At 35.8% G+C, this 26,097-nt stretch overlaps 1 protein-coding gene across 2 annotated transcripts in view; it reads left to right on the top strand.

The window, feature by feature from the left end:
* Positions 1 to 3,154: 3,154 nt before the first annotated feature.
* LOC126972173 (synaptic vesicle membrane protein VAT-1 homolog-like) overlaps positions 3,155 to 26,097 on the top strand; it is a 64,880-nt gene continuing 41,937 nt past the window's right edge. For both annotated transcript variants that reach the window (XM_050818789.1, XM_050818790.1), the window contains exon 1: positions 3,155 to 3,526. In XM_050818789.1, coding sequence (XP_050674746.1) covers positions 3,276 to 3,526 — 251 coding nt within the window. In that variant the 5' untranslated portion in view covers positions 3,155 to 3,275. The remainder of the gene's footprint in view (positions 3,527 to 26,097) is intronic.

Here is a 26,097-nt window from a genome sequence, read left to right on the forward strand (position 1 = left end):
ATGAGTAGGTTACTCATGTCTTCCTACAGTATTTCTAACGATCTTGGTTCTGCACTTGGAAATAGTTTTGTCATCTCTGTTGTCAAACAATTGTTCGGATGTCTCGCCCTTCTAAGGCTAGGGTTACTATGGATGAGAGTTCTGACGAAAATTTGTTCTGACGAGTTCTGGCGGATTCTTCAGGAGAAACAAACGCCTGGTATCCAATGACAGTGTTTACACTGGCAACGACGAACGCGTCAGAACATGCACGACGTCGTCAGAACCACTCAAGCGTTCAAACGAGTTTGATTTTTTCGCACGACCTGCGTCTGTGAATTTCGAGTGATTTGGTTTCCACCATGGATAACAATAAATTGATCAGTCTCGTGTACGAGAACAGGTGTTTGTGGGATATGAGAGACAAAAATTATCACAACAGATATATTTCTCGGCAAAAGTGGGAGAAAGTTGGTGCAGAACTCAACACTCTACATTTGGAACTCTCCTTTGTCGTCTCTTATAGAAAATAACTCGTTGACATGCTCAGTCTTTCCACCATTTAACAATAATAATTTAAATAATGGACTTTCAAGAAAATCAAATTCGTCCATCTTCGCTGGACGGCAGAAACGAACTGACTATCAGAATAACAGAAAACGCGCACAGTGTAAAAGCCTTGTTCTGACGAGGATTTCGGACGTACTCGTCAGAACAAATATTCGTCAGTACTCGCATCCATAGTAACCCTAGCCTAAGGCCATATCCAGATACAACGAACGACGCTTATAGAAAATACCCGCGTTGAATAATGCCATGACATGACTAATAAATTTGAAGCTGGCATATCTGGGCGTGCTTCTGACATCGTCACAGGTGACGAATCTTGTAGATCAGAGAAACAAGAGTACGTTTAAGAGAGGGTACCTTTAAGAAACTGATATTTAACAAGTTGCATAAAATAATTCTAGTAATCTTTGACTAATATTATCATATAATGTGGATAAGTTTTAATATGTAGGTATATTTGTATGATTCTATGTATGTGTATATGTATGTATTTTAAAACCTTTGTGATAAGGTGATTTTAGTGAATTTGTTTCTCCAACACAAATAAGTAATCTGTGGATAACGTAGTTGATTATACATGCATTTATATTGTAAGAATTGTAATTATTAAATAAGATGTCATGTTATGATGTTTATTGTTCCCGATTAAAAAAAAAATAAATAAAATTATCAATACGATGAAAAATAGGTTCTATTGGTAACATTTTTTTAAACCAAATATTTTCAAAAATTTCTCCACCAGCATCTATACAAAACTTCATATACGTCTGAACCTATTTTCAAAATACTTTTACCAGTCCTCTTAAGACACCTTTTCTATAGCCTTCTAGAACGCTGATAGCGCATCTTACGGCGACGAAAACTGTATCTCTTTAAGCAAATTCATATTTATTATTCATGTCATGCCACCTCCCAACGCGGGAATGCTTCTGAGCATTGGTCAGGTTGTCCCACCCAGCGCCAAAATAACCTTCTCAAACGAAGATGCTCGTGTAGAATATCATGAACACTTCCCGATTCAGCCGGAAGTATGTGCTGAATCTCTTGATATGGAGTTAACCCTCCATTCCCAGCCCTCAAAGGATGGCCTTCTTAATTCCTCAAAGTAAGTAAACTGCAGTTAAGTTCATCATACTAGAGGTAGTAGAAGGATGTTTTAGAAGTACCTATTGTATTTTTTTGGCATTTGAAATCATAAAAAATAATGGCGCAAAAATGTTTCTGACGTAGCAGCTTCAATTTATCGACACTCAGTAATTTAAATTAAGTAAGTACCTAAATCTTTCGTAAAAATTTGGAGGGAATATTTTAAAGTTCTAGTTTTCCTATTTTTACTTATGCTTTCAAAACAAATAGTAAACTAACTAGTGTGCCATACGTAAAAACTTTTTTGTGGCAAAACATTCTACGTGTCCTGGAACATACTTCATAAACCTAATATGGCAAAAGACGTTATCCTGGCCTATTATATTAATAGGTTAATACCTATGTTACTCAATTACATAATTTTTATCATCTTGTGTTACGTTTCTTAAACCTAAATAACAGCACCGGCAATGATTCATTGCAAAATTAACGTGCTCAATGCTCAACAAACTGCAACTTTGTCGACAAAAACTGGTTGGATTGAACTAACTGGAATGTTAAATTTAGAAAATTCTAGATTGCCTTGGAAATATAACCGTTACTACAACAAACGATGTTGTTTAAATATCGTATCAGTTTCTATACTATGTCCTTGTATCGTGCTCTGGATGCCAAGTCACGTTCTTCATCAGGTGTTGACTGTTGTGGTGGTGTTTTAATTTTTTTTGTTAACCGTGCCTGGTAACAGATGAGCGTAGGGAAAGGGCATTGCTTAGTTTTTTTTATGGAAGAGGACATAAACACAAGTTCGGGTCACCTATTGGAATTCAACCTCGCCTCCACCATCTCTTTTACAACACCAGAGACTCATACGAGCGTTCTCGGCTTTATAGGTTAGTGTGGGCCAACTTAATTATTTAGGCCAGGCTTTAAGAGAATTAATGTATAATAGAAGAGCGGTGATGCAAATGCTGAGGCTTAAATTGAACCTCATTGCGCCAACTTTCCAAGAGAACTCGATAGAAGAAACAAAGTTGGAAGGGAATAACTGAGTCACAAATGATATTGATGATGGCCCTGATGCAGGTCTACAATATACAAGACAATTAAACATTAACAAGTTATTTATTTAGGCATAAGTAGGTAGGTAGGTATTTACCTTATTACTTTTTTTATTGTACATAACATTATATTTTAAATGTGTAATAGTGTGTCTTTGAGAGTTTTGACCGGTTTCCCTATTTCGCCATGAAGGATGAAAGTGGTGGGCAAAAAAATGAATCCAGTTTGTTTGAGTAATGAAGTCAATCCAGCCTCCAGGTCTTGTGGAGTGCAATATGTGTCGAGAGATGGGTCGTTGCGGGGTCTGGTTGGCGCGGGCGGCGACAGCACCTGTTCCGAGCTCCCCGCCCCCCGCACCCCGCGGCGTAGCCACCCCGCCGACACCCGCGCCGCTCAGACCCCGCTCCCCGCGGCCCGCGCCCCGCAGACGGCACCCTCGATGCGCGCGCCTCTGCGCCCTTCCCTCCACTCATTCGTTCCGCGACGCGTTGTCTCGCCGGCCGGCATCTACCTCATTCGCCCGGGCTCACCCGTACCGTGTACACAACACAACGCAAAGTAAACTCGAATTTTAAAACATGACGGAAAGTACAGACACCCCTGCGGCCGCCGCGCCCGAGAAGACCCCAACTGAAAATGGCTCCACTGAAACTCCGCCAGAAGAAACACCGGAGAAAGCTACCGAAGAAAAAGAAAAGGAGACACCCCCGCCCAAAGAGATGCGCGCAGTTGTACTTACCGGCTTCGGGGGGCTGAAGACTGTCAAAATATTAAAAAAACCGGAACCTACTCCAGCTGAAGGCGAAGTCGTGATTCGTGTTAAAGCTTGGTAAGTCCTAATTAGTATATTTTATTTTATTAATAATTACAATTTGTGTGTTCTTAGCCTAAAATCAATAACTAACATGAAATCTGTATGGTAACAGTTAGTTTCATTTGTTTGTCCTTACAACGTGCATATATAATATTTAACGTGTGCGTTAAGTGTAAAACAAGGCACCCTTATAATTTCTGAGCGTCTCTATCGATTCATTAACATCTGTCGTGCAATGTGCCAACAAGAACTTAGGTACCTATAACTCGCCGATTGAATATGCGCAGTTATACATTTTGAATATTATTTTTCATTAAAATGATAGGTACTAGTGACTAGAAATTAGATTAAGATAATATAACATCAACACATATTTACATTTTCAAGTTTATTGAAATTGGCAAGGACATCCTCAGTTGACGTATTCAAATTATTCATGCGAATAATTCCTTGGGCACAATGTGTATTCTATACAAAGTTTAACAATGGTCGGTAGGTAAGCAAAAACCAAACAATGCTATTTGTTCGTTAAGTTATCGTTTCACTAAGTTCTAGATAATGCATCATTCAATCGCAGACAGGCTGCTCACGTACAGATAGGTATATCTTGCACTTTTCAGTGTTTGCATTAGTCAAAATAGAGATACTTAACATTGAAATATATCTCATTGTTTCTTACATAATTAATAGGTCTAGAATCTAGATAGTCTCTTGCTGTTAGACAACCGATAAAATGCATCTTACACTCGCGATTTTTATGACATTTTAACTGTGCGTGAATAGCTCAAAATAGAGGGTAGTTCTAAACTAAATTTTTTTGGACTTTTTCAAAGCTCATAGTCTATCTAGACGTATAAATGATCTCAGGATTGTTTCGAAGATCACAATATACCAAATAATACGGGTGGCGATGCGTTCTCTGCCGGTTGTTAGGTTATATTATGAACTTTCCGAGTGGATGTTGAAGCTATGGTAACGTGGGTGGAACGAGGTGCGATCAGGCGATGGCCATTGCGATCCCTGTTTGTGCTAAATATAGATTATCGTCGACTTACTATGTAAATGGTCGTGTTTCCAACGGCCGCGAAAATGTAAAAGTGGTCCTAACCGTTGCGATTGAATAATAAAATAAAAATAAAAAAGCGTTTTATTCCCATACTAAATTACAAAATTAAATTAAACTAAATTTAATAATGAATAAAACAGTTATTGTAAGTAAACTTACCTTAACTTATGCCTAATATTATAAGAATTAAAAATGAGAAAAAGTTTTGTGTTAGTAAGTTTTTTTTATCTATTTCTTAATATGGGCTCTTTGGGTGTAGGCCTCCTCCATTTTTTTCCACACTATACGGTTTTTGCCCAATATTAGCCAGTCTTTTCCAGGGTATTAAATCACATCACCAGCCCATCTCTTACACGGTCTTCCAACTTCCCACCGGTCTGCGATTCCACAAGAAATGCAACTTTTCCAAAAGCGATCTCAAAACAATGAGTTGATAAATAAACTGTCAGATCTCCCTCCCTACTGTCTGCGGCGTCATTTGTCAATGTCGCTTGCTGAATTTAATACTTAAATCCGATCCCCAGAATGAATATTTCATGTGACGACCACTCGTAACACTATAATTGCATTTTGCGATCAAGATATAATTATGTAACATAAACAATATTGCTATATTATTATGTCCTATGTATGGGCCACGTGAAATCAACACAACATCTATCAAGTTTTTTTTATCATTTTTAGCATTACATTTGCAAAGTTAAAATATACATAATAATATAGCTTATTGTTTCAAATAAAGATACAAAAACAACGTTATAAACAGATATATCAAAGGAGAGAATTTTCAATAAAATATTTGCATGTTTTCAGCCTTCCCCCTAAAATTTTGTAGGTTTTAAAGTACATGATAAAGAGAGGGCAAACATAAAAACTAAAAAATATCACTAATCTAGCCTCAAGTGCAAAGGAGCCTACCACTGGTAAATATGGTTTCAATAGAAATAAACGCAATATTTCAATGGAAAGACTTAGAAAGTAAGATATAAACGATCTTATCATTGATTTAAACGGAAGAGCAAAGTTATGAACAGACAGATTCTTTGTGTCTTCATAAAAGCGTCCAAACAATGATTCGTTCAGCTGCCATTATAAGTGTTCACTATTTAATAGCGCTATTAAATTAATGACATGTTACAGTTATAAAACGAAAACATAATATTATTACTATTAATGCCAGAGCCCGGAACGCGTTTATCGAGTGAGTTTTTCTTTAGATTCCTATATAATAACTACAAGAGGCACTTGACGAGAAACTTTTGATCGAAGATTGCTGAACGAAAACTGACGTGAAATCATCTAAACTTTGGTATGTTGCTAGCAACGTTATTATATACAAACATATTCCCCTTTTTTCTCCCTGGATAATGCTTCTACGGCAGAGATTTTTTGTCACATAATCTAGATATTATGCTAAAGCTATGTCCCTACTTTTAGTTTTTGTCAAACAACTAACGACATAAGAAATTATGACTCTTAAAACATCGTACAAAACGCCATTTTTATACCCTCCTGTATAGACGAATAAGTAACAATTTTTGAAAACTTTGATAATTAATACGTCTAGATAGTCTCTTGCTGTTAGACAGTCGATAAAAACAAGCCAGGAATATTAGTTTAGTGTGCGCGTTACACACGGAAATAAAAACTAGTTTTTCTGTTCTGTGGCGTGACATGCTACGTCTTACACTCGCGATTTGTATGACACTTTGGGCGTGAATTGCTCAAAATAGAGGTTAGTTCTAAATTCAATTTTTTTCGACGTTTTCACAGCTGTCATAGTCTTATAGACGTATATAAGTTTGAGTTTGAAAACATAATCAGTGGAAGATTAACGCGAACTCGAAATATTATTATGAAAATGTCAAAAAAGGCAGCGGAAGTTCAATAAAAATACGAACTTTTAAGACACTGAAGTCGTATTGATCTGAAATTAAAGCTTGTATGGACGCGTTAAAATTGACGCGACCATTGAGCGGGACTCCCAGCGGGATTGTTTGATCTCACAATATACATTATACGATGTTTCTCCACTGAAGAACCAAAAACGACACGCGGGAAGTTGGGTCAGTTGGAGAGGCTAAGCGACCGAGCGAATTACGCTTAAACGTATCCCGCTATTCGCCTCAGTTTGAACAGAGCTTAATAGTAGCGTTTGGAAGAAATTTGATAGCTCTTCGGAATAGCACCATTATATTCAATTAGGTCAAGTCAGTGTCAGAAATATATCTTCGGAGAACAATCGACGTACTCACGCCCTTATGCCCGACTGGCTTTCTTTTTCTGAACGCTTAATTACATGTGAACACGAGAGGGGAATAAAAAATATCGTTGTGTTTTTTTATTCACAAGTCGATGTAGAAAGCAGGCCTCGACCCCATTTTGTATTATTATTATATTACAGTTTATCTTTATTGTTTACTTTTATAATAATAACTGTAGTTTAATTGTTACATTTGATGAGGTCTTTGGCCCTGGGGTCATTGGTAATTCGATTATATTGCGTTAAAATTAAAAATATTAAGATTCATCATAATATCTACGTTTTTTGATCAAAAAGTAATTCTATTGCTATATTTTAACAGCCGTCTAACATTTTTTAATTCTATGTTAACAGTCTAGAATCTGTCTACTAGTTTATTTAAATAATTATTTCATTATTCACAAATTAATGCATTTGTAGTTATAATACTTTTCTGTAGTTAATCTAGAATATTCTAAAAAAATATTTTTTGTGATTTTTTTTTGCTACATCACTTTGCATAATATATTGTAATTGAAATGATTTGTAGAACGATGAAGCTGTCAATGTTGATTTATAAGAGTGGCAATGAGTTTAATGCCACTTCTTTTCATTAAACTTTTCCAAAGTGGTGGTAAATTTAAAAAGAAAAGAAAACGATTTGACATTCATAAGTGTTATTTCCTTTGAATTCTCATTGCGGATTGGTTGTGAACCTCCTTAGTTTCTTGTGAGGTTCTGTAAAAAATATATTTTCTTGTTTATTTGCATTTTGTACGCTCTATTTTAAATAATATGTTCCCGTAATATTCAAACTTAGACTCGTCACTCGACCGGGGTCCTACTTCGTAGTTCGTAGATTATTAATTATCACCCATATTATGATTGTAGATAAAATGATCGTATAGTCTGCAGAGTGCGTTAATTATTAACATCCTGCATTTTGTTGATGCTATTTATAACCTCAAAATAGCGCTGGCCCCCTCTATATCCGTTATTTTATAAATGGATAAAGTGCAGTATTGTGCACTTAATGTCCCACGAAGCATAAGATCGGAGAGATGAATTTGTTTATTAGCCTCTTCCTTATTGAAAACGTCTGGCGAGATAGCTCTCTTCCTATGACTCACTAGAAAGTAATGTTCTTGCGCGAACTTGAACAAGTCGCCGGATTAACATGGCCGCTCTCTGTGTCTATGTGTGGGTGTACTTGTATCTTCTATGTTCTCAATGTTATTAATGGATGTACTTTGAGTAGACGGCTTTGATAACTAATCAAGGAAGAGAATTCTTGTTTCAATATTCGCTTATTAAAGAACACTTTCAATCTGTGTCATTTAAATTCTTATTACTATTTTAACGTATTGATTAAACCAGTGGCGTAGCGTGCTATGGCGGGGCCCTGTATAAAAATTTGATTCCCCTTATGAAGGGTAAATAATTCTCAGGAAAGAAATTAAAACCTTAGCATCAAATTAAAAGAAATATTCATTCATCATAATTATTTGTCACTTTTTCCAAATTTTTTCGAAAAAAATCAAATTAATTATAGGTACACTCCCCTTGCCTTTTTTGGTAAGCAGTAAAAGTTTTTATTAATTTTTGCTTACGCACGTCGGGGGCCCCTGTGGCCGCGGGGCCCCGAATAATTGATACGGCATATACGGCGGTAGCTACGCCCCTGGATTAAACCTTAATTGGTAGAATAACGCAAACAAACACAAAGCAAATTGCTATATTCAGACTCTATCCATTTCCTGCTGTTGGAATTTCAATAACCAATCCACGAAACTGGGTCTTTTTATAAAACCTTACTCAATATTCATAATTTTTTATTAAAATCACTAATTCCTTGATACTTTGTTACTGTCATCATGCCCATTGCTCGATATCAAATCTAAATTGACATCATCCTTTGTCAGTTTATTGATGCATTGTCATAATCGCCCATATAACTATAATTCTCACGAATTGAACAATTCAGAACTACTTAATTGGCTTTTTCTGTCCACCCCTATCATATGGATAACACAATACGATGCTTTACTTTCGATACTATCGAAGATTTAATTGAAACCAATTGAGGGTCAATTGACGTATTTTCAATGAATCAATGATATTATAAATTATAATAAAGACACTATATTATTAAATGAACTGATTAGTACGTTAAAAATATGGCGTAATAAAAACAAAAGAAGAAGGCCGTTTTGTCGAAGTTCGTATATCCATTTGAAAGTATTAATTTTAATATAACTTTAATGTAGGGAAAAACGAATTTTGAGGTCATGGGGAAATAGGTAGAAGCAATGATTTAACCCGGTGTCCCAGGTTCGATGGCCGCTCGCTACTACGACAAGTCGGAAACGAGAAGAAAAAAGAGGTTTATGGCAAGAGTTATATTATAGTTTACTTGAACCACAACCAATGAAAGAGGAATAAATTTCAGTTGGTATTAAATAAAACAATCGATTCTTTCGAGGTGTATAAATATAATTTCATTATATTTTAAAAAACGTTATTAACTAAATAAAATCAGTATAATAATAAATGCATTTGTTGTATTTATATTTTATACAGTAAAACAGCTCGAGGAATACAATAATTGAAGTGAAAACTTCTTTAGTTGTGATTTGAAAGTCGATAAAACGAAAAAGAAAGAAAAAGAGAATGAGATAGGAAGCATAATACAGTGTTTTGGTACCAGGCAATCATAGTTGAAGAAGAGATTGCCTTTCGTATGACGCGAGTATACCTAAATATATTCGGACGTAGACACCCGGAGAACATAAATAGGGTAGCCGGTGATAGTAATGTCTTTCATAGCGGTTGAAATAATGTGTCATCCTAGCAACATGTACCAGGACTTCATAAACTGTTTAGAGATTCATGCACTATGCAGACTTCACTTGAGACATGTGTAGTTTTTACGCACGCAATTATTTTTAAGGATTTTTGTTTTCGTCAAAGAAGTAAGTATAACTTTTGCGTGCGTAATTAAGTAAACTCATTTTTTGGTTACGTTTTATCGCATTTCTATTGTAAGTAGTATTCGTATGACTAGTTTGTGCGTCACGTACTTATTCCAGTTCATTTTGAATGAGTCAGTTTCTCTTGTCGATTTTGACTCATTATAACTTATTTAACACACAATGTCGGTGATAAAGGATATTGTTTGCGTTTTTTAGTAACTACGTCATTGTTGACACAAATAACGATCTTAGTCTTTTTTCTTCTATTTTTTTTATTTTTGTGGCTTATTGAGACTAGCAGTTCACCCCGTTTTCCCCCGGGTAGTATTTGATCGATACAAATATTAGAAACAATTAACGAATATCATCCCCACCATCTGGATGTGTGGCGGTCCTCCACAGTGCGGTTTTCAAGGAGCTTTCTTCCACGTACTACAAAGCTGTGGAATGAACTTACTTGTGCGGTGTTTCCGGGACGATACGACATGGGCACCTTCAAAAAAAGCGCGTACACTTTCCTTAAAGGCCGGCAACGCTCTTGTGATTCCTCTGGTGTTGCAAGATAATGTGGACGGCGGTGATCACTTAACACCAAGTGACCCGTACGCTCGTTTGGCCTCCTATTCCATAAAAAAAACGAATTGTCGTTGATCTAATAGGTAAAATCGTTGACCGTCTCAAAGCGGTGCGGGGTGCCCCGGGGCCGATCTCCATCAGCCCAAAGTATTTTCAGTTTTATATTCGACGTCATATAAGGCCGGCAACGTCTCTTTTGATCCTTTTTTTTCTCAGTGCACGTAGCACACATTTTGAGCATTTGATAAAATTAATTGATTAATTAATATGGTTTTTATTTCTGGTGCTTATGTTACGTTCCAAATTATGAAGCCTTTTGATGACGCCTTATGATGAAGCCTTTCGATCGGTATGATAAAGGTACAGGATATTTTCTTTTCGTGTAGCGGGTCCGATTCCCGGTAATGATTCAAAATTCTATGAATGAAGTTTAAATTGTTTTTTAAATTATTATAAAGTCTTTTTTCAGTAAAGTGTTATTTCAACAATATTTGTGTTACTTCGCATCCATCTGGCATAGCCGTGGGGCGCCCTGTATAGTTATTGTTAGAATCAAAATGAGTAAAGTGCACCTGCCCTTTATCCTAGACTGGTCTAGCTTTATTTGGCTCTGTGCCACGTTTTGACTGGGAGTAACTACGTGCTTTTATGTACAACTATGACTTTCCATTAAAATACATTTTACTACGTTGTACACATACCACACATGTTGATTGTAAACATTTAACAGGATCAGGTTAACAGTTGCAGGAATTCGATTTATTGAAGAGGAATTTTCTTTATTTTAAGAGTCTTGAATGAGACTGGGCTATCATCAATCAAGCATTCCGTAATAATCCAGTAGTTCAGATTGAAATTAAACATTCTCTCTGGGACGTATTTTACTTACTCTTATCTTTCCTTTTTCCTTGCGAGATCGTAGGAGGACCAAAGTCACCGACCGGCATAGCTGATAATAAATGGTGGCAGGAGGGCTGTGTGCTCGACGGTCAGATGGCCGCTGGGGCAGTAAAGTCCTCGAATGGCATAAAAGGCATTTATTTTCTCAAAATTGATTCCTTTAGAATTCTTTTTGATGTCATATCTAATCTGGCGACCTTGTACAGGAAGACAAAGTGTTGGGCCCCCACAACATAGACCGACGAGCTGGTGATCGCCGGAATACGTTGGACGAGGGTAGCGCAGGACCGATTGTCATTGCTTTCTTTGGGGGAGGCCTTTGTCCAGCAGTGGCTGTCTTTCGGCAGAAATGAAGAATGATGATAAATTATCTTAGAAATTATTTGTTACTGTTGAATTACGCACTAGCACAATTAATGCTACACAATTGCTATGTTTCCACAAGTATAATATAATTAGATACTAGCACAGTTACATATTTGCTGTAGTTTTATAAGTATAGGATCAGCAAGGTACCTACTCCCCCTATAATCATTATAACAGTTTAATCTGTCCCTAACAGTCCTATACAAATGGCTACATATATTTTTTTGTTAATATCGGCGTGTGAGCACAAGTATCTTTCAAGGTTGTATAATTCCCTGAGATTATACAGGATGCTGCAGACAGGATCGCCGGAACATTTGCCGGCGGGCGCATTGTTCGGCGAGTCAATGAACTTACGAAATGCCTCCTCGCTTATTGTGACCATAATCGAATGAACTCTCCACTCTTATGGTAGCAACATGTTCTTAATCTTTTTTCCCAGCATACAAATCCTCTTTAGGACCGTATGCAGTTCGCGGAATCGCGGCGCGAACATTGGAATACAATATCGTTTTCAATCGAAGCCTAGAACATTCCCGGCGTGTAAATAATGTCAATTATACAATATAATCAATACGCCGGCCGGCGGCTAAGTAAATTGAATTGGAAAATCCCGTGACTCGTTGGCATGAAAAAGGGGTGTGGTTGCGTAGAGGGTGTTAGGTGGCCGGGTGAGGGTAGTTGTGAAATGTCTGGCGGGGGTGAGGTGTGCGGCGGGGAGGGAGGGTGGAACCCGGTGGCAGATCAATACTGCGCCTCCCCGCTACGCCCGTCCAATCTCCGCAGGCCCTCTTTCGACGCCGTTGCTTTTTTATAGCGCCCATTAAATATACTCTTGGAGAAATGTAAAAGCATGACGTGTATAATAATGTGTATAGTAATAGAATGTCTGGAGGATTTATGTATTCTGTTTAACTTATATTTTTTATTTAATATCACATGGAAGTTTATTGATTCTACATTTACGAATGTCTGAATGATGTGCACGGTTTGCACTTTCTTTGAGTTTCACAAGTGTCTAGTGCTATCTTTACTAATATTATAAATTTGAATGTAAGTTTACTTGTTACGCTTTTAAGCCGGAGCTACTGAACCGGTTTTGACAATTTATCCCGGAAAAATTAATGGTTCCCCCGGAATTTGTGAATAACTGAAATTCAAGTCGACGAGCTATAACGATATCAATAGTAGGTTAAATTTGCCATAGCAATCTCCCTCGAAATAACATTCATATAATATGTTGGGAACGGGAGCGAAAACGGATATCAATCAAAAGCCTTAGATAAATCACAGAAGATACCGTGATTCCTCCTTAAATTTTATTTAAAGAAATATATAGGTATATTATATAATATAATAATATAGGTATATTATCTAATATATAAAATTCTCGTGTCTTGGTGTTAAACATTGAACTCCTCCGAAACGGCTTGACCGATTCTCATGAAATTTTGAGTGCATATTGGGTAGGTCTGAGAATCGGACAACATCTTTTTTTTCATCCCCCTAAATGTTAAGGGTGGTCCACACGATTTTTTTTAAATTTTTTTGATTATGCGTCAGCATTAAAAAATAGATACAACTTCAAATTTTCACCCATCTACGATCAACAGTTACTTTTGTATCGCGATTTTAATGTCGGCAATACAACGTTTGCTGGCTCAGCTAGTATAATATAATAATATAGGTATATTATATTGTGATAATATTAAAACACTCATAAAACATCCATAATAGCCTAAACACATGATCGGATTTAGTACGGCCGAACCATCGGACACGGTTCGGTAGCGGACCATATCCGATGGTATGTCGTATTGGTTATCGGACGAACTTATTATTATTAATTTATGAAGTCCTTCACATAATAATTACGTAGGATTTATAAGTAATTTTGTATTCCCGTTAGGATTTATAAGTAATTTTGTATTCCCGTTATAGATATATATAGTAAATTAAGTAAATTCCGATATGGAAAAACACCGATAGCAGGAATAACACATGAGTGAATGGATCGCACTCAGCTTGTCAGATGTTTTAAACTGAATTCCTATGTGATTCCTCTGGAGTTGTATCGAAATGTGTGAATGGGTGGTCGTGATCACTTAACACCAGGTGACCCGCAGGCTCCTTTGTCCTTCTTTTCCATAAAAAAACTACTGAACGGACCATATCCGATGGTATGTCGTATTGTCAAACATCGGACAAAATTATTATTATTACCGTCCGGACCGTACCAAGTACGACGGCGGACCAATTGGGATGGGGCGCCCACCGGATCGTCAGATGGTCGGGCCATACCAAATCCGCCCATGTGTTTGGGCTATAAGTGTTACCAGCAGTACATTTACCCATTATAATTATGTAAAAAGGATGGCGGGATTAAAACAGTGTTAGTGTAGGTATCTAATTGTGTGGCACTGTTAAACTTTGTAAACATACATTATATAACCAAATCAAATCAAAATCAGTTTATTCACGTAGGTCTCGAAAATGACACTTATGAATGTAAAAAAAAATCTTATTGAATCTATCGCTACTTCGTAAACGGTTGAGCTAATGAGAAGAAGTAGCAAGAAACTCATTGCCACTCTTTTATATATCAAGATTTACATTTAAGTACATCGATTTACAAATCATTTCAAATTACAATATAATATGTAAAATGTAAAATGATGCAACAAACACACTCAAACGTCAAATAGTCAATGTCTTAATGTAAAACCGACTGTCTAAATGCGTCACAATTAGGACGCTTTCGAGTCTCGTGTGTAGAGTGAGTATTATATATAAGTAGAATTTACGTTTGTTATTTATTTTGTTGAGTTAGTCCGCGGGCTCGAAGCATACGTATTTCTGTCAGTCAATCATCGCTAACACGTGTTGTATCGTGCGCCTCCATCGGTAACATATGGTGTTAAGTTTTTTCAATAACGTACAATGTGATTTTAATACAGAATGTGTGAAAGTGTGAGGAAGTGTCTGACGCCGTGTCTTTCCGGGATACGAGCTTAAGGGGCCTACCAAGATGTGTTCGGAATAATTTATGAAGTCCTTAACATAATAATTACGTACGATTTATAGGTAATTTTGTATTCCCTTTGTAGATTTTTGAGTATCATGTGGAAGGTTAGAAAAAAATTTAAATGTGTGCTGGGACCAGTGAGCGCATATAATGCGTTCACTGGCTGAGACACATAGTAGAAGTGAAACTTCAACGGACTAAGTTTAAAAACAAATTTCAAGGTTCCCCGTCAAAAATATTAAAAAAACAACATATTTCCAAAAAGAAAAATTTACTTTAAACAAAAAATAATTCCAAAAAACCCATAAAATTTTGTTTCAATAAAAATTCAAAAAAATATATTTAAATAAAATAAATAGAATGTGATAGAAAAACATGGCCGATTGTAATGCGACATGCGAAACATATTTTAACGGACAGATGGCCGTTGAGGCAGTAAATTCTTCGGATGGCGTCCACGTACCGGAAGGCGCAGTGTTGGTAGGCACAAGATGGACCGACGATCTGGTCAAGATCGCCGTAGTAGGTTGCATGAGGGCACCGCAGGACCGATCGTTGGGGAGGCCTTTGTCCAACAGTGGACGTCTTCCGGCTGATGATGATGATGCGATAGATAGTAGAAAAAAATTGGAGGATTTAATAAAGTCTGATAAGGAAATAGACCGTTCGCAAGGATTGTTATCCATGAGTGAACGGATCGCACTCTGCTTGTCAGATGCTCTGAACTGGATTCGATTGCATCATCCATCATTGCATTACCTTTTTTTATTAAACAAGGGAATATATGAGGGTAGGGATGAAATAATGGTATGTTACCATGACCGCCGATGTTCTTTCGCAACACAAGAAAAATCACATCAGCGTAGGCCACTTACAGAAGAAATTCGGTTGTAAGTCCAAGATAGTAATATGTACATATTTATTTATGTCAAAGTTACAAATTTTATCATTTTCACCTAGAGGAAAGATTGATCTATAAAACTGTTCATAAATGAAGGTTTTACGACAACATTCTATAAGAAAATAAATAATTTAAAAATCTATGAAGATAGATATTTTTCCAATAAAAGCAGCATGATGCATCGTCCTAAGCATTAAAATGGCTAAAATAATTAAATTTGATGAATGAATAATATGATATATGAAAATATGATGAAAGGTGAAAAAAAATGAAAGCTATATTGACGTACTCACAAACCAAAAAACATCTTTTAGATATAATGTAGAGATAATTCCAATATTGAGCCAAACAACTTAAATGTAACAAAAATTGACGTCATTACCGCAAAGCTAAACAAATAATATGAAAGAAAGGTATGTTCGCTTCCACGATTTTGATTTGAAACTGGTTTAGTTTCGATCAAGAAATGTGCCAAAGCCAGTCCTTTTCGGGAGTCTGTTATAAATTATTACTGCCTGCCGACTCATGTTACTTTTTCTAAGGAGGTCTCGAACGTGCGTCGACTACAAATTACTTTTATTAACTTTGCAAACTCCGGGGTTAGTGGCTCTGAGGGGATTGTTTCTTTATCATTGACAAATAATTTGATTAGAACTCGCTATATCTATCCCACAATATTTAATTTTCACTAAGCAGTTTTAAATTACTAACTAGCAGGCTTCTTTGCACAGGATGCCGGCTAGATTATGGGTACAACATCGGCGCAATTTTGTGCCATGAAGCAGTAAAGTGTAAGCATTATTGTGTTTCGGTCTGAAGGGCGCCGTAGATAGTGAAAGTACTTTGCAAATGACACTTAACATCTTATGTCTCAAGGTGACAAGCGCAATTGTAGTGCCGCTCAGAATTGTTGGTTTTTTTATCATGTAGGTCATCGTTGATTAAATATTTTCAAGAACGTATTAAGGTATTAACACTGTTTTTAATTCCTCCGAGGGGTTGCAAATGACTATTTAGTCTATGTATACTACTATGAATGGATAAAACAAATAATTGTCGGCGACCCAGTCCTTTGTGAACGGCTGGATCACTTGGCGTAGAGACGTCGCTTCATTAAGTGTCTTCTACCGCATTTATCACGGGGAGTGTTCCGAAGAGCTGTTTCACCTGATTACTGCCACCGAATTCCACTCCCGCATGACACGCCACAAGTTACGATATCATCCCCACCATCTGGATGTGTGGCCGTCCTCTCCACACTGGCTGGGCTAGCTCTTGTTATTTATAAATTAAATAAGAATTAATATTATTCTTGACAGGAATAAACCTCAATTTAAAAAATATACCACTACAATGACAAAACGACGTCATCTTGCTTTTTTACGTCTACCGTCTTTCCAAAGCGTATTTCAAGTAAACGTGACATTAATTTTGTTAAAAAGCATCCCTTCCACACGACCAAAACAAGCCGGTAAACGTGTAAATACATAGCCCCACGCATACACTTACACTAATACAAGCCGATCGGCCGCCATTATACGATTTGCCATCGTCTGTGACAGATGAGTTTTCGTCGCAATAAAATATTTTTAAAATGCCGTCGTACGTTGTGAAAAAGTGTAAAAACAATAATATAAAAGTATTTGTGGATATATGATTATTTAAGGGAGAAAAAATTGTGTAACTTGTATACCCCGTAACCGCACACACACTAGCATAAAGGTGCTTCACTTGCTAATATCACGGCGCGGAGTCCTTCTTTTTTTACTAGTCCGTGCCCCATCATGCTATTTAAGTTTACATATCAATGTATTAAGTTTTGTACAAGAATTTGTTCTCGTAAAGGGATCGCAGTGCCAAATGCGTCGTTCCACAAATTTGTCCCTAAATATTATGTGCCCTTCTAATGCCACTCTCAACTTTTTTGTTCTAAAGGTTAGGGACGGGTGCTATTACGATTGTGTTTATAACCTTTGGGTGTTATTTTTTTGGAACCCGCATGACAGAATGAACGAGCCCTTTCCATTGAATGGGTGCTATTTAATAAATGTTTTGTTATACAAATTCTTTCGAAAGAGCTTAGAAGCTTATTACACATTGTCCACGTGTGAGTGTATGGATTCTATAAGAAATAAATTCCGAGCGAACAAAGACGCGAAGGTGAATTACAGAATACGTTTTCGACTTTTTTTATATTTTCTTAAAGAAAAGTTTGATTGACTTGTTGTTCGTGACTTTTCCATAAACTGCATACAAAAAAATTCGATAAGAGAACCAAATTTATAAAAAAAATTGCAAAAATTACTTGACTATATAGCTGTATATCTACATATTATCAACAATACATTATGAAAATCTTCTGACTAACCATTTGGATCGGTTGAGTCGTATGTCTTAGATTCATTAACAGCGTTGGTAATGTCGCCAGATACAAAAATTGTCTAGGAATTATTTGTTATCAGAACCGGTTCGACTTGTATTAAAGAATTCAGAAAATGTTAAAAACTTGTCCACATTCTCAAAGGGATTATCTCGTTCACTAATTGAATTCGTAATTATTTTGCGGAATTATACCTATTTTTATAAAACCGTCCGTAGTATTACAATGCTTAGTTGATTTTTGAAAATAACCAAATCCAAGGCATAAAAGGCATTTATTTTCTCAAAATTGATTCCTTTAGAATTCTTTTTGATGTCATTTCTAATATACAAGATACTACTACCGCTTCGGAAACAAATGGCGCTCTGAGAGAGAGGAAGCGGCGCAAGAAACTCTCCCAGCATTCTTTTTTTTTTGCTTTAAGTGACCTGTACGCCCGCGCAATCCAAAATTGCGACACAATAACGATGTCTTTGACAATTAATTATTAAATAACGAATACGGTTGTACGGGCTTGAACCCTTTGCCTATACTAATAATGGACAAAGAAACCAAAAAATAATAATAGTGTCGCAAACGTCAGAAAATTGTAGAAACCAACTTCACCCTGTTACTTTTGTGTTAAAGGGCGCGCGCATCTTAAAGTTTCACTCTCATCATTTTTTCATAACGCGCCTAAAGAAGTATAACTTCAATATTCTACAAAACCGCAGAATCAACTTAGCAAACTTGCTATCAGCAATGCTATAGGCCTTATTGTTCTTATTTATATCGAAACTTCGAGAACATCTTGTGTCAGGTTCTCAGATATCGACACAACTGATAAACTGCATTCCTTATCATTTCTCCGTAAATGTCCATTAGTCATATCTGTAACAAATAAATAACAATGTACAAATTTAAATAAAGAATATTCGAGATGCTTCTTGGCTGGACTCCAGTGTAATTTGTATATTACAAGTTGATGAATGCCTAATTGAACATAGTCATAATTGGAGAGACTATACAATAGATGTATAGGTTTATATAAATTAGTAGTTATGGACCAAATGTGACTTGTACCGAATACGAATTTCGGCTGTACATTCGGTAAAAATAAAAAAATCGGCCGAAGTTCGGTTGATTTTCGCCACGCTTTCTCGGGAGTTTTTTTTATGCGCCACGGTAAGCTACGCCCTACCCACACTACGCGCGTGATTCTAGGTTAGTCGGCGCTCATTAAAAAATACATCATCTTCATGACGCGTGCGTGTTTGTTTTAAATTTATATATTATTTTCTTGTTGCAATAGTTTACTAAGTGTTGAAATTTTTGTGCCGAAAATGCTCAGTAAATTATGATACCTATCTATAATCGTGCGCTATTATAAGCTAAGTACATAAAACAACGATTAGTTCCAAAGTTTGCCTTATTTGATTCACGTTAGGCTTTGTCAACATCATCATCATCAGCCCGAAGACGTCCACTGAAGGACTATGGCCTCCTCCAAAGATTTCCACGACGATCGGTCCTGCGCTGCTCTCATCCAACGTATTCCGGTGGTCTTGACCAGATGGTCGGTCCATCTAGTGGGAACTGCGTCTTCCGGTACGTGGTCGCCATTCGAGGACTTTACTGCCCCAACGGCTCTCTGAGCGACCATGAGCTTTCTCATAAGGCCCAGGTCGCCTGCGTACCGTCATCATTGTCAAGACACACTGGTTGAAAACCTTCGTCTTTAGACTGGTATTTGGGACGAGAAGATTTTACAGAGCTTCCCGAACGCTGCCTATCCGAGTTGGATTCGACATGTGACCTCTTTCGCGAAATTGGACCTGCCTTACTGGATTGTTTGTCCGCGGTAGACGTATTCGTCGACAATTTCGAGAGTACAGTTCCCAATTGTTATGTGTAGGTGCGACATGGACATTTGACATGATCTTCATCTTGTCCATGTTAATAGCGATGTAGAGCATATGGTTTAAGTCTTCCATGGTCTCTGCCATCTGCGATATTGTCTGCGAATCGAAGGTGAGTGATGCATTCGCCGTTGATGTTGATGCCCAGTCCAGAAGCATAAAGACATATTCAACATACAGCGAACGAAAGCCATCGAATTGACATCCTTCTCTCTCACACCCCTCACACATTCTTTCTCTTTCGTTTCTTAGCATTGTTACACCGTCACTCGTTATGTCTGAGTCTGCCGTATACGATAAAAGCGCTCTAATAGTAGTAATTTGCCAAAACTTTCCTACACGGAATACAAAGTACCCACTTTATGCAAAGGAAACGGTGGATAATGTATTATTTGTATCTCGGAGAGGTTTGCAGGAAGTTGTCAATTGTGAATGTCAATTTAGGTTGGTTGTTTTGTAAAATCGCGTTGTATGTGGGCACTTTTATTAAGGACATATTCTTTACATATTAAATACTTAATTTCTTGTAATTCAATTATGTTAATCCTCCTTGCTGATATTACAAAAAAATTAGTTAATTCGTAACCGTTAATTTTAATGTTAAAAACGTTTCTGTAAGTCTCTTAAAACCTTTTTGATTGCGTGCGTCAAAGATTGATGTGCAAATTTAGTTTATGTATTTTGGCGATCGCACTGATAACTCATTTAATAAAAGCATCTAATATAACCTACTGAATACGTGTGTGTGTCAATTTCAAATAAAAAATTAAGTGCTTAACTTCCACTGCCAAACGTGATAATAAATAAAATTGTTGTAGACTTAATATTAAAAGTTTTATTTTACATTTTATGGGTTAGCGGAGGGGTCAATCTTTATGTCAACTTTATGGTTGTTTAGCCACCCTAAATATACGAGCAGCCATCTGTGGAATGAGGCCTGCTTCCTGTGAGGACAATTAAAGTAAATGAGTGTGGTGGCCATCTTCATTGGACTATGCAATCAGGTTGAGCGACTAACTCATTATTTAGTTAGTTATTTTATTAATCGTGTGATACAAGCTTTAAAACTTTTATCAACAGTAGTCCAAGTTTAATTTCAAACAGAAATGATTAATATTTGTATTGTTATTGAAATATCACGTATATACCTACATATCATAAACTGGGTATATGCAAATCATTTAATTAAGTGTTAATAAGTTAAGTTTAAGTAACTTTTTTTTGGACAAGAAATTAATTACAAAAAATGATATAATTTGTGATATATTGTAATAAGTATCTACTTGAAAAGCTACGCCAATATAGCTTACACCTTAGATCATATTTTATATATCTAGATTCTAGATAAGACTGTGACAGCTGTGAAAATGCCGAAAAAATTGAGGTTAACTGCGAGCCTCTATTTTGAGCAATGCGCGCACACTAACACAAAGTGACATACAAATCGCGAGTGTAAGACGTAGCTTCAAGCGTGTCCTGTCAAACCTGGCCTGTTTTTATAGGTTGTCTAGCAGCGAAAAGCTCTATCTAGCCGTATTAAATCATCTTAGGCTCACACCGAATTTGAAGTAGAAGTATGCTGTCAAGTGCCAATGTCAATTTTTAACCAATCCTTTCCGCTTTTTTATTTGGTGTGACGTTTGTGTCCGCGTAGGTTGGATATTATTAAAAAAAATACTTGTGAGTTACTACTTCGGCGTGTTATATATTATTTTCACATTTTATTCAAGAAAAAAACTGTTATTAAAATTTTCAAGGATATATTTTTAAGCCATTTCTGATAAAACACAAATGACACAATCTACTCGAAATAGAAGATGTAAAATGAGGTGATTATTTTTCTGCCTCTCAAGAACTAATTTGATAAATTAAATGAACTAAATCGTCCTACACTAGTTTTCGTCTCTAGTAACCTATTTATAGGAGGCAAGTAAAAGACAGGCAAAATAAAATTTTTGATTCATGAGTCATTCCGCAATATTGATAGAAATAGGTCTACAGATCGGAAGTATACCTTCGTTGTGCATGAAATTCCAATTGGCATAGACACCGCTAGCCGGATGCTATCGTAACTACGATATCCGACCTCCGTAGTGTGACATTTGGCTGTATGCAGATTGACCATTGCCGCACTATCAAGCCGCTTCCTTTTATCGGCCATTCCGATTATTATCAGCTGTTTTACCGTAATGGCGGTAATTACAGTCAATGTATACAAATAGTTAGCATAACGTGCAAACACGCTTATTTATTATTATGTAGCTAATAAGGTCAGGTTATTCACCTTATTTATATAATCACTTTAACAACTGTAGGTATTTATTGCATTGTTTTTTTAACCTTTTTCATGTAATCGCTTAAAATTAAACCTAAGCATGAGTTGATTACTTGATTATTATTTAAATTTATAGTTTCAATCACGGACTATTAAAAAAAGGACTCCGCGCCGTGATATTAGCAAGTGAAGCACCTTTATGATAGTGTGTGTGCGGTTAAGGGGTATACCAATTGCACAATTTTTTCTCCCTTAAATAATCATATATCCACAAATACTTTTATATTATTGTTTTAACAATTTATCACAACCCACGATGGCATTTTTAAAATATTTTACTGCGACGCAAACTGATCTGTCAAAGACGATGGCAAATCTCATAATGGCGGCCGATCGGCTTGTATTAGTGTAAGTGTATGCGTGGGGCTATGTATTTACACGTTTACCGGCTTGTTTTGGTGCCTCACTGTTATGTAAGGTGACACGGAGTTCTTATTTTTTTACTCGTCGATGAGTTTGTTTTAATTTATCTTGTTTAAAATTGTGATAGTATTTATTTTATGATTAAGTATTTCTAAAATTATAACGTTTTTATTCTATATCACATCTGAACGATCTTTTTTAAGTAAACTTCTTTTTGATACAATACTTGTCGACCATTTTTCACTGTGATATTCTTATTTCATTCGTGTTGCCGCAAAACAAGTCCCTTTAAATGTAAAAACCGTGCACATTTTTTTTAAATATGAATACTTGCTGTGGTGTGCTCTACAAACAATATCGTAGCCAAAAAAGTGGTTATATATTTTTAATTTTTTTTTGATAAAATCATAAATTACTCTCATTTCAACTAAACAATGGTTAAGTAAAATATACTTTAGTTTTATATTATAAGGTCGTATGCCCCAATTATAAGTAAATAGCGGACTAACAACTCAGAGTAAAAACAATTTAAAGTCGTACAAACACGCGATTCATTCCATTCGACATTTTATCACATTTATTGTTATCCACACGCCATAGTTTTCACTTTTTTAAGACTTTTAATGATTTTTCTAGGTTTTATTATTGCTCTAGTTGGCCTAATTAACCTTTAACCTTACGCCGTCAAAAACGTAACACTTAATGCGGGTAGTTTAAATTTTGTAGTGAAACTTCTTTAGACGCGTATAATTTCTTGGGGGAAATACCTCACAATATGGAACAAGAAAACCCCAAAAGGGGTGTTTTTACGCAAAATTATTGTTGAAAATAGTAGCAATTGATCATCTTTACATTTAACACGTGTAATTAATAGACCTACAATATTCTAGTGTATATCTTAATATATATAAATTACGTGACACGTTGTTTGTCCGCGATGGAGTCCTAAACTAATGAACGGATTTTACTGGGGATATCTTCATGAAGTGCAGTTTGGTCCAACTTGAGAGATAGGATAGTTTTTATTTTGATTTGGGACCCATAATTATTTTTATTTCCAATATTTGTTTTGTATGGACATATTTTCTATGAGAGAATTTAGTGACGTACGGTTTGACAGTTCTGCTGTGAAACAATTTCTTTATAACAACAAGGAGCATACGTTCCAGTAATAATTCTTGATGTTTTGAAATATTATTGGCAATTTTTTTTATTATATACAGAACAACATCTGTCGGGTCATTTAGTATATATATATATGATATACTGTATACACCCACAAAGCGTGAGAGAAGATCTCTAACGGAGATACCACAAGTTAGAAAACCTAAGCGAAAATAGTTGTATACGCTTGAAATTAGCACTTTATTACTTTGAATCAGCCTAGCGAAACTCTGTAAGAAAAAAGCGATTCACTCGATTGACAGATGACGGCTACAATCTTGTAAAAAACGGAGATAGCCCAAATCAACTACGTTTAAAGCAACTGTTCGCTTTCAAACATAGCCGGATTATACTTCGTCGCCAATCGCGATACTGTAATTACTACTACTTCAAACTTATGTCAAATCACTGCACGTTTCATACTAAACTAAATTTCAATTTTTACTTCGGCAGCCCCGTCTCTTATTACGTAGTATTTACATCCTCTTTGTTTTGAATATTAAACTACTAGCTAACGTACTCATTGACAAATAATAGAACGCATTATTCGGATGTCAGGTGTACGGAAGTATTTTTTTAGTCTATGAGTAATTTATATCTAAATTTTTATGCTAATTATTTTGTAAAACAGTGATATCATTCATTGAATTTCTCAACAATCCCTATGTAATTCAAACTGTACGCTAGTTTCTCCCTGTACGAGTATAGATTAACGATTACTAAGAGCTATTAGTAATAAGTACCGGTAGCAGTTTCCTGTCTAGTCATAATAAATTCATAACTACATTCAATACGAGCGTCACTTGTACCACAGAATATAAATGAGTCAGAAAGCACGCGAATGAGGAAATTCCATTCGGTGCTCGGGTACCTACTGGCAACACGCGAATACAGTTTACGCGATATTAAAATAAACAAATGCTATTATTAACAGGCTGAAATATCAACCCTTTGAATGTTCCTCTGATATATGAGATACCGTGTGTTTGATATTAAATCACGGAGCCATTTAAAATTATTAACTACATTACCAAAGAGTATTTAATCATTACACAGACAATAATAATTATTGTTTTAAATTATTTTTGTTAATATTAGTCTGTGACATTTTTTTTATTGAATTAGAGAGTTATTGATTTGGATCCTCTATTCGATGATATATATTGAAAAATTTTTGGTTGCATTATAAATCATAATTATAGTAAGTCTTTTGTGGGGCGATGTATATGCTTTTACAACAAGATCCCAGAAAATGTTCAAATCAAAGGTGTTACGTTATTCAAAAGAATTGTTAAAAAACGTTTGTGTGGTAAAGGTTACTATAACATAAATGACTTTCTTAATGATACCACAGATTGGGAATGGAGCGACCGCCCTCAGGCTATTAAATAATAAGTTTAATTGTACAATGTTACTTTGTAAATGTTACTTTAATTGTAAAACATATTTTTGATGAAAAAAAAAAGCCCGCTGAGTTTGTTGCGCCCATTCTTCTCAGTCCTGAGGCATTCACTTTGGGTGGTAGTTTTTTTTTGACTTTCAATAAGTGATTTCACATCCTATTTTGAATAAAAATATTTGAATTTGAATATATATATATCAGGGGCGTGCATCGGTTTTTTAGCAAGGCACAAAACTTAATTAGTAGGTGTACTTTGGTTATAGAATATCAGATCCATATCGTAACCTAACTTTAACATTAGCACACACACTGCTTAATTGCTTAAATGATATGCACTCCCCTGATATAATACACAATGTGGATAATATGTCAGTTATATGAATAGTTACTGTTGGATTATGTGTAGCACATTATAACAATAAACTTTGTAAATGTATTCGTTACTAAACATTCAAAATTAGAATTCTGATGTAAGTTGCATATATAACGGTTAATTTTTTTTGGTCCTGAACTGTTCTCCATTTTTCAATTCAACTTGGTATTTTGTAGCGTTTTTTATATTAAATGGATACGAAACAAAAGATTGATATACTGAAATGCAGCAATTGATTAATTGATGACATAAAATCTGTATACAAAATAATTTTAAGCTGCGTTAATGATAATATTATGTCAAATTTAATTCGTAGTTCCCGGCACAGTACGTTCACCATAAAACCTTCAATGACCACAATTACTTCAACAATTCACCCGCATGATATTTTTAGCCGGCAGGGAATGTCAGAGGAAGCTGACTATACTTTTGAGCTTCTCTATTAGCTTTGACATCTAAATTGGATCCAATTAACTGGATTATGAGGAACGCCCATGAGAATTGCCGGGACGCTCTTGACTACATTTTAATCACGTCAACTCGACTCAGACATTCTTGGCTAAGTAATTGAATTCTTTGAAGAGGATTCTAGTAAATAATCTACAAACGTAGGGTATGACTGT

Source organism: Leptidea sinapis, chromosome 25 (assembly GCF_905404315.1).
Source record: "Leptidea sinapis chromosome 25, ilLepSina1.1, whole genome shotgun sequence".
NCBI lineage: Eukaryota > Metazoa > Arthropoda > Insecta > Lepidoptera > Pieridae > Leptidea > Leptidea sinapis.